The sequence below is a fragment of the Colossoma macropomum genome, unplaced genomic scaffold (genome assembly GCF_904425465.1).
Source record: "Colossoma macropomum unplaced genomic scaffold, Colossoma_macropomum, whole genome shotgun sequence".
NCBI classification, from domain to species: Eukaryota; Metazoa; Chordata; class Actinopteri; order Characiformes; family Serrasalmidae; genus Colossoma; species Colossoma macropomum.
In genome coordinates, this window is record NW_023494787.1 from 15,574,698 (window position 1) to 15,588,032 (window position 13,335).

Below are 13,335 nucleotides of genomic sequence, written 5' to 3' on the forward strand. Positions count from 1 at the left end.
TTTGTACTTTCTAGTGAACAATGTGTGTCACTACACCAGCTGAATGTATAACAAAGTACATTGCAGGTTTTGGTGCTACACATGGTAGCGCACTCATCATATAGCAAAAAAATTGAACGGTAACTGTTACTGCATTCATGAACCAGAAATTAAACATATAGCCTAGTCAAATTTTGTACTTTTTCTGGCCCTCATCTCCTATGCATTTTTGAAAAAGCTCTGCTGGTGATGCTGTGGTGGTCCCAGATTGGGCATAGTTAGGCAGCAAAATGACAAATTTCCCTTGTAGGACCAACAAAGTACATAACGCAACATAACATAAAAGATATGGCTGCATGTACAGATACAAATAAAAAGAATATGTTGTTCATGTGACTGGTGAAGACTGCTGCAGACTGAAGAGAAAATGTCCAAATTAATTTATTGATTAATGGGTTTTAATGCTATTTCGTAAACCAAATAGTTCACCCCTGTGTGGACCATTCCATTGAATTGGTTTAGTCAGAGAAAAAAACAGACTTTTAAATGTCCTGGGCTTTAGACAAAAATTTTTTGCTTTAGGTGACCTCATACCCCAGATAGCGAGCATTTATCGGTCCACTGGCTTGAAAAGGTCGGCACCCCGCTGACTGTTTGCCACTGTTGGTCCACTCTCAGAGCAAACATAACACAACAATCATAACACTAACAAAACCTTACCAAGTGTTTTGGTAGTGTTTCGATTGACAAGTTTAGCTAATTTTGAGCAACTCATACATACATACATACATCATCTAAACCGCTTATCCTTCTGGGTCGCGGTGGGGTGCTGAAGCCTATCCCAGCTGTCATTGGGCGGAAGGCAGGATACACCCTGGACAGGTCGCCAGTCCATCGCAGGGCAGACAGACAGACATACACACACAATCACACCTAGGGGCAATTTAGCATGTCCAATCAGCCTGACTGCATGTTTTTGGACTGTGGGAGGAAACCCACACAGACACGGGGAGAACAGGCAAACTCCACACAGAAATGACCCTGGTCGCCCGGCTGGGAATCGAACCCAGGCCATTCTTGCTGTGAGGCGACAGCGCTACCCACTGCGCCACCGTGCCGCCCTTGAGCAACTCAATGTGGCTAAAATAAAGCTCCATCTATAGATTCGAACTCTTTGTGTTTCTGTCGTGACATGAAAATGTGGAACTCATGATGAATCTAATTCTTTGAACTTCACTTTAAAAAGAAATCAAAAAGATCTTTTTAAAAACAAAATCTTCAAAAAGATCAAAAAGACCTTTTTAAAAAACAAAAATTTGGGGTTAGGGTTTGGCACAGTCACCTCCCAATAGAAATACCTTATTAATGATGATTTCATGTATATTTAGCGTATTACTATCTTTATTAATACCTTGGATAGATAAAAATAGAATGTAACCTAATGTTTGTGAGTATCTACGGTCCAAATACTTTTTACTGCGTAACTGCAGTTTGAACTAGTTCAGTAGAATTGTCCATGTAGCACAATACCAATACGGGAGTAGGGATCAATTTCAGTCACAGCCTATGACAGTTTGAGCAGCAGTATAAGTTTGAAACGTAAGGCGTTGTGGTTTTGTGAGATCTGAAACAGTCCAGTTGTACCTGGGTAGTAGATGGGTGTGGGAAAGAATTTTGAGGAATGAAATTTGGAAAAAATATCTGTTCTGATTGATGTAGTAGGGATCTCCGTTCTGGGTTTGAGAAGACTGAATAACAGGAAAGAAAAATTACAAGCAGAAAGTGTGCAGCCAGTGGGTAGAACAGGAAGTAACATAAAGGCAAAAAGCCACTTGAAGCCATGATTTTGGCACAGTTAAAGAGTGTTACGCACACCATGAAGCAGAATAATGCTCTGCATCTTGTGGCTAATTGCTTTTATGTCATTGTATGTGCAGTGTCCTTTTTTTGCTCTAAATGCATCAGGTTGTAGACTGTTGATGCTCAGTGCTTTAAAAGCACTGTAAGCATTTAGCTGTTTCTGAACCAGCCAATACCCTGACTTCAACTGGGTAATTAAGACACAGCAGGAAGTGAAAGTCTACCACCTGCGAGTCTCTAAGGACCTGCAGAGACTAACACAGTCTTAATCATTTCGCCCTGCTTGCCAGGCGTGCCTTGAAAAATGGATTTTGATGCCTTTTAATTAGAATTCATGGAAGTCATAGTATCTACATATCTATGTTAAATTGTAATCAGAATGGCTTTTTTGAAAACAAAAATAACTGAGGAAATATGCTCGAGGAAAAAAAAATCCTGGTGAGAATTTAGGTCAGAGTGTAAGCAGCATTAAGAGTTTTATCTGTCTGGAAATTCTGTGTAAAACCATAATCATATATTTGGATAGCATCGCAGATTATCAGTCCATTATGGTGCTCTTTTGATTCCAGCAGTGATGGGATAATGTTTGCATCTTTGGAATACTAGAGAAAAGAAACTTTCTTATATTGGGGAGGTAAAGAAAGTGTGAGAGTCCTCTAAGAGAAGAAGTGAAGCCCTCTGTCATCATCTGTAATTGGCTATCATCAGGCAGAATCAAGCACTAAAAAGACTCTCTTGAAGAACTGCTCAATCACCATCCTCTAAAAGCCTTCTGTCACTTATTATGCTGCATTTTACATCTTGCTGACAAAAAGTGAATTTATAAATGCAGAAATCTTATTGTAGGAGTGCTGAATCCCAGAGTTTTTTTAAAGAAAAGTGAGCACCTAATGTAATTCATAAGCTTATGTGTTGGCAGCCGTTGGCTCTAAAAGCAGCTGGAAGAACCTAAATTGTATTGCATTGGTAACAAACACATTCTCTTGCTCTTTTTGCAGCCTGTGCAATCAACAAACCCTTCCAGTACCATACCAAGCCTGTGTTATCATCAAGGACTGTGAAGTGACTGAGTGGTCTGAATGGTCAGCCTGCTCGAAGGAGTGTTACGACCTGAATGGGCCCAAAGGTCAGCGGACACGCACACGACGTATTCAGCAGTTCAACGTGGGCGGAGGTGCCGAGTGCCCCCATCTGGAGGAGTCCGAGCCATGTTCTCCTCAGGGGGAGGGAGTTCCACCGTGTGTAGCGTAAGCCATGCAAGATTTCTTGTTTCTCTCGATTGCAGATGCAGAATGACTCTGATATGATGCAGTACTCAACATGATAGGTTTCAATTCATTTTTAGGAAAAGATGAAACTTTAGATGTGTTCAGAATGATGAACAGAGCTGTACAGGACTTTATGTTTTTAAGGCACTTTGTATGAGTCAATTCTTTAGTCTTCAGTAGAAGATTTTAATTTAGTCTCGTGATTAGCTGCATACATTCTACAGACACAGCTTCAAATAACCTTTTCATTTTAGCAAAAACTTTAATCCAAAGCACAGAACGAAGCACTACGTGTGGTGTATTTTCCACAGTAGCAATAAAATGCACTTTCCACCTGTTTTGGAAGTGACTCAGTTTTTGGGCTATGCAGTTTTTATTTCTTCAGTAATGTTGATATAATATGTCACTGCTGTCAGAAAACAAAACCTTGTATCTCTGTTTTTCAATTTTTGACATAATTTGAAAATGCCTGTATCCCTTTACATTATGTGTAAGTTTCATTATAAATGGACACAATAACTTGGTAAAAAGTCTGGCTCCATTGACTTACATTAAAAGTAAACTGTGTTTTTTCGTTCTCCTGTAAAGTTACCATATTGGAGATACAAGATTTTGTTCCGACAACAGCGATATGTTGATTGAAGTTTGCATGATTTAGAAAACGAAAGTGAACTGGCTTTTCGTCTTGATAGGTGAGCGAGCAAGTGAACATTAATAAAAGTGTTTTTATACTGTTGAAATGCATTTTTCAGTATGGCAATTGCACTTGTTTTTTAAGTTAAGAACACTGCAGTTGTGCTGACCATTTTATCTCTGCATGGCCATCTTTGTGGAGAGGTTTGAATTGTTTTCACAGCAGGGGGTTCTCACCCCTTCCTATTCACCCCCCAATGCTCACTACACACAGTGAGCAAACAGTGTCCTAGTTAATCTGATAACAGAGATATGGAGGGAAATTTGTTATTTGATTATATAATTTAAAATATCTGAGTCAGCTTCCATTCCACCAGCAGAATGGCTTCTGTGGGGCCTGCAGAAAGACCTTGGCTAACGTAACATAGGTTAGGTTTAAGCATAGAGGAAAAATCAACTCAAAATGGTTGGTTAGTCTATACTTTGTATAGCAAGTATGCTAGATAGCTAGCATAATACTTAACCCAAAAGAGGTTTGTGCTAATCTACATTTAAACTTAACCTGAATTTCTTATTACAGCGAGCATATTTGCTGTTCAAACTACAGACTAACCAACCATTTCAAGTAGTTTTCTTTCCTTTAAATACCACATATACTGCATTTACTGTAGCACTTCATTCTGTCCATCACACTGAACATTTTTTCTGTAACGAAAGACTCATTATTTAAGCCTTATTCCTTATTCCACAAGTCTTAAGTCTCGAGTTCAAGATGAGTCATGAGTCAGTTAAGGACAAGTCAGAGTTAAATCAGCTTGTGACTTAAGTCCATTTGTCTATTCATGAGAAAGCAGCATAACATCGAGAATGAAGTTGAGATTAGATCTTGAGGTGGCAACTTGAGTACACACTTAAAAAGGGGCTCTTCAGGTGTTCTTTAGTAAAGCCAATGGTTATATATAGTTCAGTGACAACTCAAAGAAGCATTTGAATGCCTAAATGTTTCTTCCTCATGATGGATAACATGTCATATAAGGTTCTTTAAAGAACATTAAAAATTTTTTCTCTACAGTGTTAGAAATAAAGAAAAAGTGCACGTACATTTTCATTCATCAAGATACAAACAATGTTGATGTTTCCTCAAAGGTACAACATTGGTTTTAAGGTCCAACTGAGCACCTTAAATCGATTTTTCCCAGGTGAAAAGTATGCATTTGTATCTTTTCATAAACTAATGGTTTAAAACAGAACAATAAAATAAAAAGCCTGGAGACGAGACGGGGTGTGTGGAGTCAGTACAACCTAGAAAATATAATTTCAGTGGATTATGGTACAATTATGTTCCCTGACTAAAGGTACTGAGATGGACCCTTGAGGGTACCACGCCGGTGACAAGACGGGTACTGCCCCAGTGACAGTTTACTACCTTTTTGAGAGTGTATAGGACCAAAAAGGGTCATTGTTGCAAGTCATAAAACCTTTTTGAGAACATTTTGCTCAGACTTTATGTAATTCACCTTTTAATTCCTTCTTTTTTCACTTGAAATATTGACTAACTCATCTAAAAATGCATTCCACTGTCTAGTTTATAATATCTAGTCTATATCATATAAGCTACTGTTGAATGAAGAACAAGGATTGTTAATTAGACAAGGCATTCCACACTTCAGGATGGCATTTTATGTCTTTATGTAGTGTAGAGTATGTTTCTTTAGCGAGCCGCTAATCAGCAGTATTTTCAGACATTTTTTTGAAAATGGCATTGATTTAAGCCAACTATGGCAGTGTTTATGTCATAAACACATTGTCCTCTCAGTGGGATTATTAACGTTGAATGGCTGCTCCATGCTGAGGTATGTTCGCTGCTGTAATAACAGCAGTTTGGCCTGGTGTTAACAGTGGGGAGAACAATAATAAGCCTCTCTTCATGCCTATCGTCTGCTGGGGGGCTTTTGTGCAGCTCATGAGGGGAAAACACAGACGGAGGGTTGGGGTAGGGGCAGGGCTGCGGCTGCCTGCTGGAGGAGACGGGCAGGGAGCAGCGGGCGGGGGCACTGGCACATTGCCAGGCTGGAAGGGGGAGGTGATGAATGGAGAGAGTGTGAGAGGACAGGCAACGTGGCATCTAATCTGATCTCCACCACAGATGGGCCGGTCCATGCTCCATCACTCAGCAGCACACCGCTCACTGCCTCCCTTAGAGAAGAATGTGTGTCACTCAAAATTAGCCCCAGCTGGTCAGTTCCCAATGAGATGTGATGTGTGGTCCAGAGAGGTCTTCTCCTTTAACCCCACACATGATTGTACTTCCCCACATGGCTTTACAGCTAGTGTTTCACTCTGCAGAGTTACTGACTCATTCTGCGTTATCAGTGGTTAGTATAGCATGGTGTCTTCTATGTGGCAAACTGGGGTTTGGTTCCCCACTTGGGCAAACATGCCACACTACACCAATAAGAGTCCTTTGGCAAGACTCCTAATGCTATATTCACCCGCCTTGGTAAGTAGCGCTGGATAAAAGTGTATACGAAACATCATAAATCTAAATTATTATAGAGCTAAAAATGACTTTGTCTTTTAATTTACTTACTTTTTAAGTACTTACCTTATAATAACTGTGTTGATGTTGTACTTTTATTCTTATGTAAATTATAAATACATTTGCACAAAGAAATTTCAGTGCACTACTTTTTCACAGTACTTTCGTCTACTTTTCTTTAACCCTAGAATGCATAAAGAATGTCAAATTGACCCAGTATGTTGTCATTTTTTGGAATATCTTATCAACAAAAACTTTTAATTCCTTGATATTCCATGTATTCCTTGAGGAATCTTGTTTGTGAGCCTCACAAAAGTCATTACTATATTTCTTCATCATAAGTTCTGAACATGTAACATTTTTGTACCAGGGATTAATCAAAAATGGTTGTATATCGGTTTCAAAAGACTTTTTTTTATGAGTAAAGGGTTCATTTATTTCATATTTCTGTCTATTCTAAGAACATCTCAGCACTTGTAAGGCCTCTTCCATACTCTCATTTTGTCCCATGTCAGTTACTGTTCAGAATGTTCTGAATTTTCAGAATTGAAGTTTAAGATAAAAACAGGAGACATTTTCTTTGAAGAAAACCATTAATTCCTATATGGGTCATTTTACCCTTTTATGTATTTGTGTAGATTTTTGAGTCATGCATTTAAGGGTTAAAGAAATAGTTACATTAGCATTCAAAAGCTTGGAATCACTTGATGATATTATCAGTTTTTGTTATTTTACATATAGTAAGAACTTGTTAACATTGGAAACTATTCCCCAAAAGGTAATTTTAGAGGTTTTATTCTGTATTGCAAGAATTATGTGAACAAGAAGTGAACAAAATGATGTATAATATACTGCAGGTATCTATTTACTTTATTTTTGGTCAGGTCTGAAGTATCTGCCTTTTGAAAAATTATGGACTCTGGATAGTAATTTAATTATGACTTTTTATTTTGTCATTCTTGAAGTTATACAAACTTCTCAGCCATTTTAAAATAATCTACAGCTCTTTTCATCACTCATAATAGATCTAGCATTCTTCATTTTTATTTACGGCTTCCTAAGGTCCCTCCAATTATTAAGCTTGAACCGAAGTAGAATATTAAAATCAATTTATACACTTTTCTGTAACCAAATTGGTTGTTTTATTATTAAAAACATTTTTCCAAGACATGTCAGCTGGGATAGGCTCCAGCACCCCACCGCGACCCAGAAGGATAAGCGGTTTAGATGATGGATGGATGGATGGATGTCTGGTGTCTGAAGTTTTTCTCCTTAGTTTCGCACTGCAGTGCTGATGGAAGCCTATACTTTGTATAAACTACATGTCTAAATCATCACACACTGGCCTCAAACTACATCAGGTTGTTAAGTAATCTCAAATAGACTCGCTTGGGGTTTCTGTCATACCCTGTCTTACCATTTTCTAAAAAAATGGACAAAGCTGACACGTTTTAGGCTGATGACTGTGGCTACTCTTTTTCTCTCGTTCTTCTGTTGCTGCATTTCTTATGTTGTCAATATTAAAAATACTTCACTTACATAACATCAGGACATCACATCAAAATGTTCCGTTCCGTTTAAATTTATCTTTATGGATTTTATTTGTTCCAATAGACATCAGATAACATCAGACAATCGGTTTTGCAGATATAGAACATTTTGATGTATTCATCCCACTTTAGGATATCAAATGTGATCAGAACTGATGTGGTGGCTTTGACCCTTAAATAGAACAGCTTTTTTTGTCCCTTACTTGTAATGAGAACGAGGGAAAGTAATGCAGGCAGGAAGGGAGATGTGAACCCTCTGACATTCTCTTACTTAGCAGGAAAAACACATCACTGTCTGGCTTCCAGACAGGGCTGTGAGCAAAGCTGAAAGTAGTCTGAGCTACTGCCTTCTCTCTCTTTTAACTGGAATGTCAAGAAGGACCCCATTCTGTGCTGAAACTGTAGCATAGTCATATTAGATGATCATGTATTGCCTCTGAATAAATCAGAATAAAGTTATTTTGTGTGTTGCAGAGTTGTGTGTAATAGTTTGGGCACCATGGCCTGTTACATGTGTTGTTGATTTTCTACAATTAAATAAGTACATATTTCAACACACCTCTGCCATTTTGATGCACAATTACCATTTTTTTAATAGATTAATAAATAAAATAAAACAAGGCCTGTGCAAAATGTATATTTTATGTTGTTTCCAATATATTACAGTAAAAACTGTGCATTCAAATGTGCAGAAAATTTCATGTTTAAGTTCCCTGTGGGTGTTTTTTTACTTAGAAAATCAACAAAATATCATTTGACCAGGGACGTTCAAACTTTATCATACAAACTGTATGTACAATATGTAATTATTGTGATATTCTCTGCTACAGTGATACATACTGAGGCACCAAAAAAGCATTTGCACGTGTGCCATACTGAAAGATGTTCATTGTGTTGGCAAATCAACATCAAACCAAGTGGCATTTACTTTATGTAGATCATTCCAAGACTAATTCCAAGGTATTTCTCAGTGCTATGAAGAGCAGCATTCAACATGTCCTGTAACTGAATTACATCTAATGTCACTCTGTAACAGTCTGCCTATCTCTTGCTTTAAAAGGAGTAACCACTTGACCATAACAGCTGTTATATTTACAGAATCTAAGACCCCCACCCCAACAAACACTCTCATTCTTTCTCTCGCCCACCTCCCCCATATCACATCTGTAAAAGGTGGTGAGGGGTCAGCTGTTCAGACGGTGGCCTTTAAAGCTTCTTACATCCAATGACTATTGAACTCCCTCTCACCCATTACTGCTTACGCTCTGTTTGTCATCGCCACTTCATTTAGCCAGAACTCATTTGTTGATGACATTAACAGTAATGACAACGAGAGTCAAGATGAAAACCTAAATCATTTTGGCTTGTGCATTTCTGAGAATTATTTTTTCCTCTCAAATTAATTAAATAGGGTATCTGGTGCCAAAGTTTGTTTGTCTGTATTGTTCTCCTTTTGCTGTCTAATAGTCTAATAGAAGTTTCTGACGCTGCAGGCGATTCTCCCCGGGCGCTGACAAATGATTATGATGAAAAATATATGCGGCTCATCCAAGCATAAAATATCAAAGTGCGCACAATAAAATTACCCCCATTAAAACCGAGCCAGGCGGTCTGTCTGTGTAATTCTGCCTCTGTGGAAGGATGTGACTCCCTCGTTTGTTTGTGATTCCTCCGTTTGACTCATGCTGTGCTGATATGATAAATCAGAAGGTTGCAGCCCTGCCGTCAGAGTCGATCAGGCTCAATAAGACTGTGACCTAAACACAGAGACTGGTTCAAGCATGGCCTTGGACTAGTCCATTAGAGAATTAGCTTCTTTCATGGCTCCACTTTATAGAGAGAACTGCTGTGGAGTAGGAGGTAATAAGAAGGTCACGGTTTTCTGTTTTTCACTCAGGGGTGTACAGCAGAGACCATTATTAGAATATTAAATTAGAATATTATTCTAAAAGTTTGTTTTGAGGCCCATCTCTTACTTCCTCTCTCTCTCTCTCTCTGTGTGTGTGCAGGTACACCTGGAAGACTACTGAGTGGAGTGAATGTAGGGTAGATACTCTACTCAGCCAGCAGGACCGTCGGCGTGGTAACCAGACCGGATTGTGTGGAGGTGGGATGCAGAGTCGGGAGGTGTACTGTGTTCAGGCCTCCTCTGACCCACCATCCAACCTCAGCTCCCTCAAGAGCAAAGAAGGTAACCTGTCTGCTCATCACAAACAAGCAGAACTTGACCAGTAAATTCTGTGTAGGGCAGGGCTTCCAAAAAATGGCCTGCGGGCCCAAGTTGGACTGTGAACCCCCAGTCCATCAGAACCCCCACCCCAGGCCCAGCTAGAACCTAATCATAAGTGTGGCATTTGGAAACTTCAGAGGGAGGAGTGGGCCAGGGGAAGGGGGGGTGGTGCAGCATATCATGCAGCCCCCCCTAAGAAAATATGGGATGGTAAATGCACAATAGGACATTCAGGAGAAAATCAACAGAACCACATTTACAGCAAATCGTCAAAGTTCTGCTCATTTAGGAAATCTGTGTGCTGATGTATCTTCCCATAACATGCATCATGTCCCTAAAATGCATCCACTACAGAGCAAGGCATGCAAACTTTTAAGCCTACGTTCTTTATTTGCATATAGTTTTGACTTTTTGCCCACAGCCCACCACAGACATTGTGCATTGGCCCCCCAAAACAAAACGTTTAGGCACCATACTATCATCAGTGTATATATAATTTTTATGCCAAAATTGTTGTTTTCCCATAATCTTTGTTTGACACGTCGTGACTTTTGTCTGCCTTGAAAATGTGTACTGTGGTTTGATTATATCACCAGATGGTGGGGAAAAAATAACATTAACCAATAATACATTTAAACCAACTACACACTTTCATTCGCACATTCAGATGTACCAGTTGTAACTGATACTGGTATCTCTGTACGTTTTCAAAGATGAAAGATGGAACTCAAATCTAACAGGGCTTGAAAATCTGTCACACACGTGCTGGCTGCTTTTTATCTCTGTCCCCTTTCACCCACCTGGAAAGCAGCAGAGCCTGTCTGGTTTGCTCCTGCTGCTGCAGAGGAGAGGAGCTGACAGGCAGGTGGACTGACCTGGCTGCTGGAGCTCTGCATGCCTGACAGAGCTTTCCATTCATTTATTTAGGCTGGCATTGCACTTTAGGTTTGCAACAAGCTGTCAGATGCTGTCTCAGCTCGTGTTTAACACAAGAACAAAAAGCGAAATGGAAACTTTTTAAGGAGTATGTCTTTTCAGATCATCTCCTTCCCAGTTCAGCTTGTACAGATTCATAATTGCTTCCTTCTGTGCGATTTTTAGTTCTGGGCTGGATAAATGTTAGAAGAGCTCCTAAGAAGCTCCTAAGTGCATATTAATGCATTTGGTACTTTGATACTTTAGTATTTTAATAAGTTAATGCTACCAAAAATGGAAAAAGCACACACACACACACACACACATACATACATATACATGCACACTCATTAAGTATGATGTGACATGGCCAGAGAGCTGTGTGTAACCCCATGCTGGGCACTAAAGCTGGTAGCATGCCCGCACTCTTCCACAGTCTGACACAGAAAGTCCCCTGCCATCTGCTCTGAGTGTTGAACTGGCGACCTCTCACAGAACTTATTCAGATGGCCACAGCTGCTCCCAAACTGCCAGTCAGAACAAGCTCCTCCACAGAGAGAAGAGCACAGTGCAATAAAAGAAATCTGGTCAAAAAAATGGCATTGTACTCTGCACCTTTTCTGTGCATGAGGCGGTCCTGGCGGGTGCTGTTAGGATGCTGACAGTGCTCTGGCACCAGCAGCAGTACATATGTATACACACACACACATATGTACACACACACATATGCACACACACACACACACACACACACACACACTGTTGTTGCTCTTGTGCTTTTTTTCAGGGACACCACCAAAGTTTAGTCCCAAGTGCTCCTAAACACATTCTGTGATGTTGAGATCTGGACGCTGGGGTGGTGTATCCATTTTTCTGAGAACACCAACAGCTTTCTTTTTTTTGTCTGTTTCCTTTTCTCAGTAATGGCTTCTTTGTGGCTACACATCCTTTTAGACCTATAGCATTGAGTTTTCTTCCCACAGTGGAAGTAGTTACATGCTGTATTACAAGCTGTTTTTCATACAGGTAAACTTTTTACTATAGTATATAATATTATATATAAAACAAACCGAAGAACATAAAAAGCAAAATAAAATCACAAGGCAGAAATGTACATGAAGGCAGAGCAGCACAGTAATATACAGTGAAAGAGTGAAAAGGTTACAAGAGTGAAACAGTGAAAGGTTACAAAAGGTTTTTTCTTCTATGTCTGTGATGAATGTAAAATCAATCCGGTGCTTTTCTCTGCTGGAATTTTAAGTTAATAGAAGGGGCTACATTGCGTACAGTTGACCATGTGGGTAATGTACTGCTAGTGTGTTGAATTATTCACAGATTTTTGTATTAATATGAGGCAATTAGGGCGGCTCTGCATAAGGACTAGCACGGTGTGTTTTATGCAAATTTAATCTGGTCATTTGCTTTCAGGGTTGATGCATAAATCCTATAGTAAGACTCACTGGTGGCCAGCCACATTTCTCCCCCTACTGCAGTGTTTAGCATGCGCAGTAAGCTCAGTAATATGGGTTGTTGTGATCCCCATATGTGTCATTACCATAGGAATGTGGAAGCTTTGTAAGCGAAAGCTTTGTTTGAAACCCAAAATCTGTTTCAATCATTTGGGGATTAGGGCCGACTTCCCAAACCCAGGTTATGAATGCCAAAACTGGTGCTGAAACCCAATTGTACATTTTACATTTCAAATAAAGGCAGCTTTCAGTGTTTTGCTCTGCCAGTGAAAGCAACATCTCATCCAGCTTCCTGCTCTGCTGTTTATTCGTGCCCCGCTAAAGCTTCCTCTCTCAGCGGGGGGGCTGCAGATTCTCAGACGACGGAGGAAAAGCAGCTGCTGTCTCCGTCTTTATCCATTAACACACCGCGGTCGCAGGGAGCCAGAGTGCGAGAAAGGCAAGGCAGTGTTTGAGCAACAGTGCCACTGATGTTCATTAGTTCCACCCTGGCTGTGTTTCCATCCTGACTGTAATCGACGTGGCACCCTGTCGTGGGCCTGCACAAGCGCTTCTGCGTGATGGCTTTGTTACAGTTCCGCTATGCATATCTCCTTTGTGGGTTACGTGGAGTTATTGATGATGATGATCCAGCAAAGGGGCTGGTTGCTGGCGGCTAGTGAACGGGCGAGGGGGCTGATGGGATATTGGTGCCCTAATTAGGCTGGGGAACCCCTGGGTGGGCAAAGTGTGAACCATCTGGCCTATGTGCGAGTGATGTGCCACCTGAACAAGGTCAAGCCACAAGGAGAGAGTCATTAATCAGGCTGGGTTAATGAGAAGGTGAGGAGAGACATTTCAGACTGAGACACGACCAGAGATGAGTATTCATCCATCGGAATGCCATACGATC

The 13,335-nt window shown here is 40.1% G+C and overlaps 1 protein-coding gene across 1 annotated transcript in view; it reads left to right on the plus strand.

The window, feature by feature from the left end:
- Positions 1–13,335, plus strand: part of thsd7aa (thrombospondin, type I, domain containing 7Aa) — a 168,932-nt gene that overhangs the window by 74,957 nt on the left and 80,640 nt on the right. The window contains exons 3-4 of the mRNA XM_036566242.1: positions 2,838–3,086; positions 9,839–10,020. Of these exons, the coding sequence (XP_036422135.1) occupies positions 2,838–3,086; positions 9,839–10,020 (431 nt within the window). The remainder of the gene's footprint in view (positions 1–2,837; positions 3,087–9,838; positions 10,021–13,335) is intronic.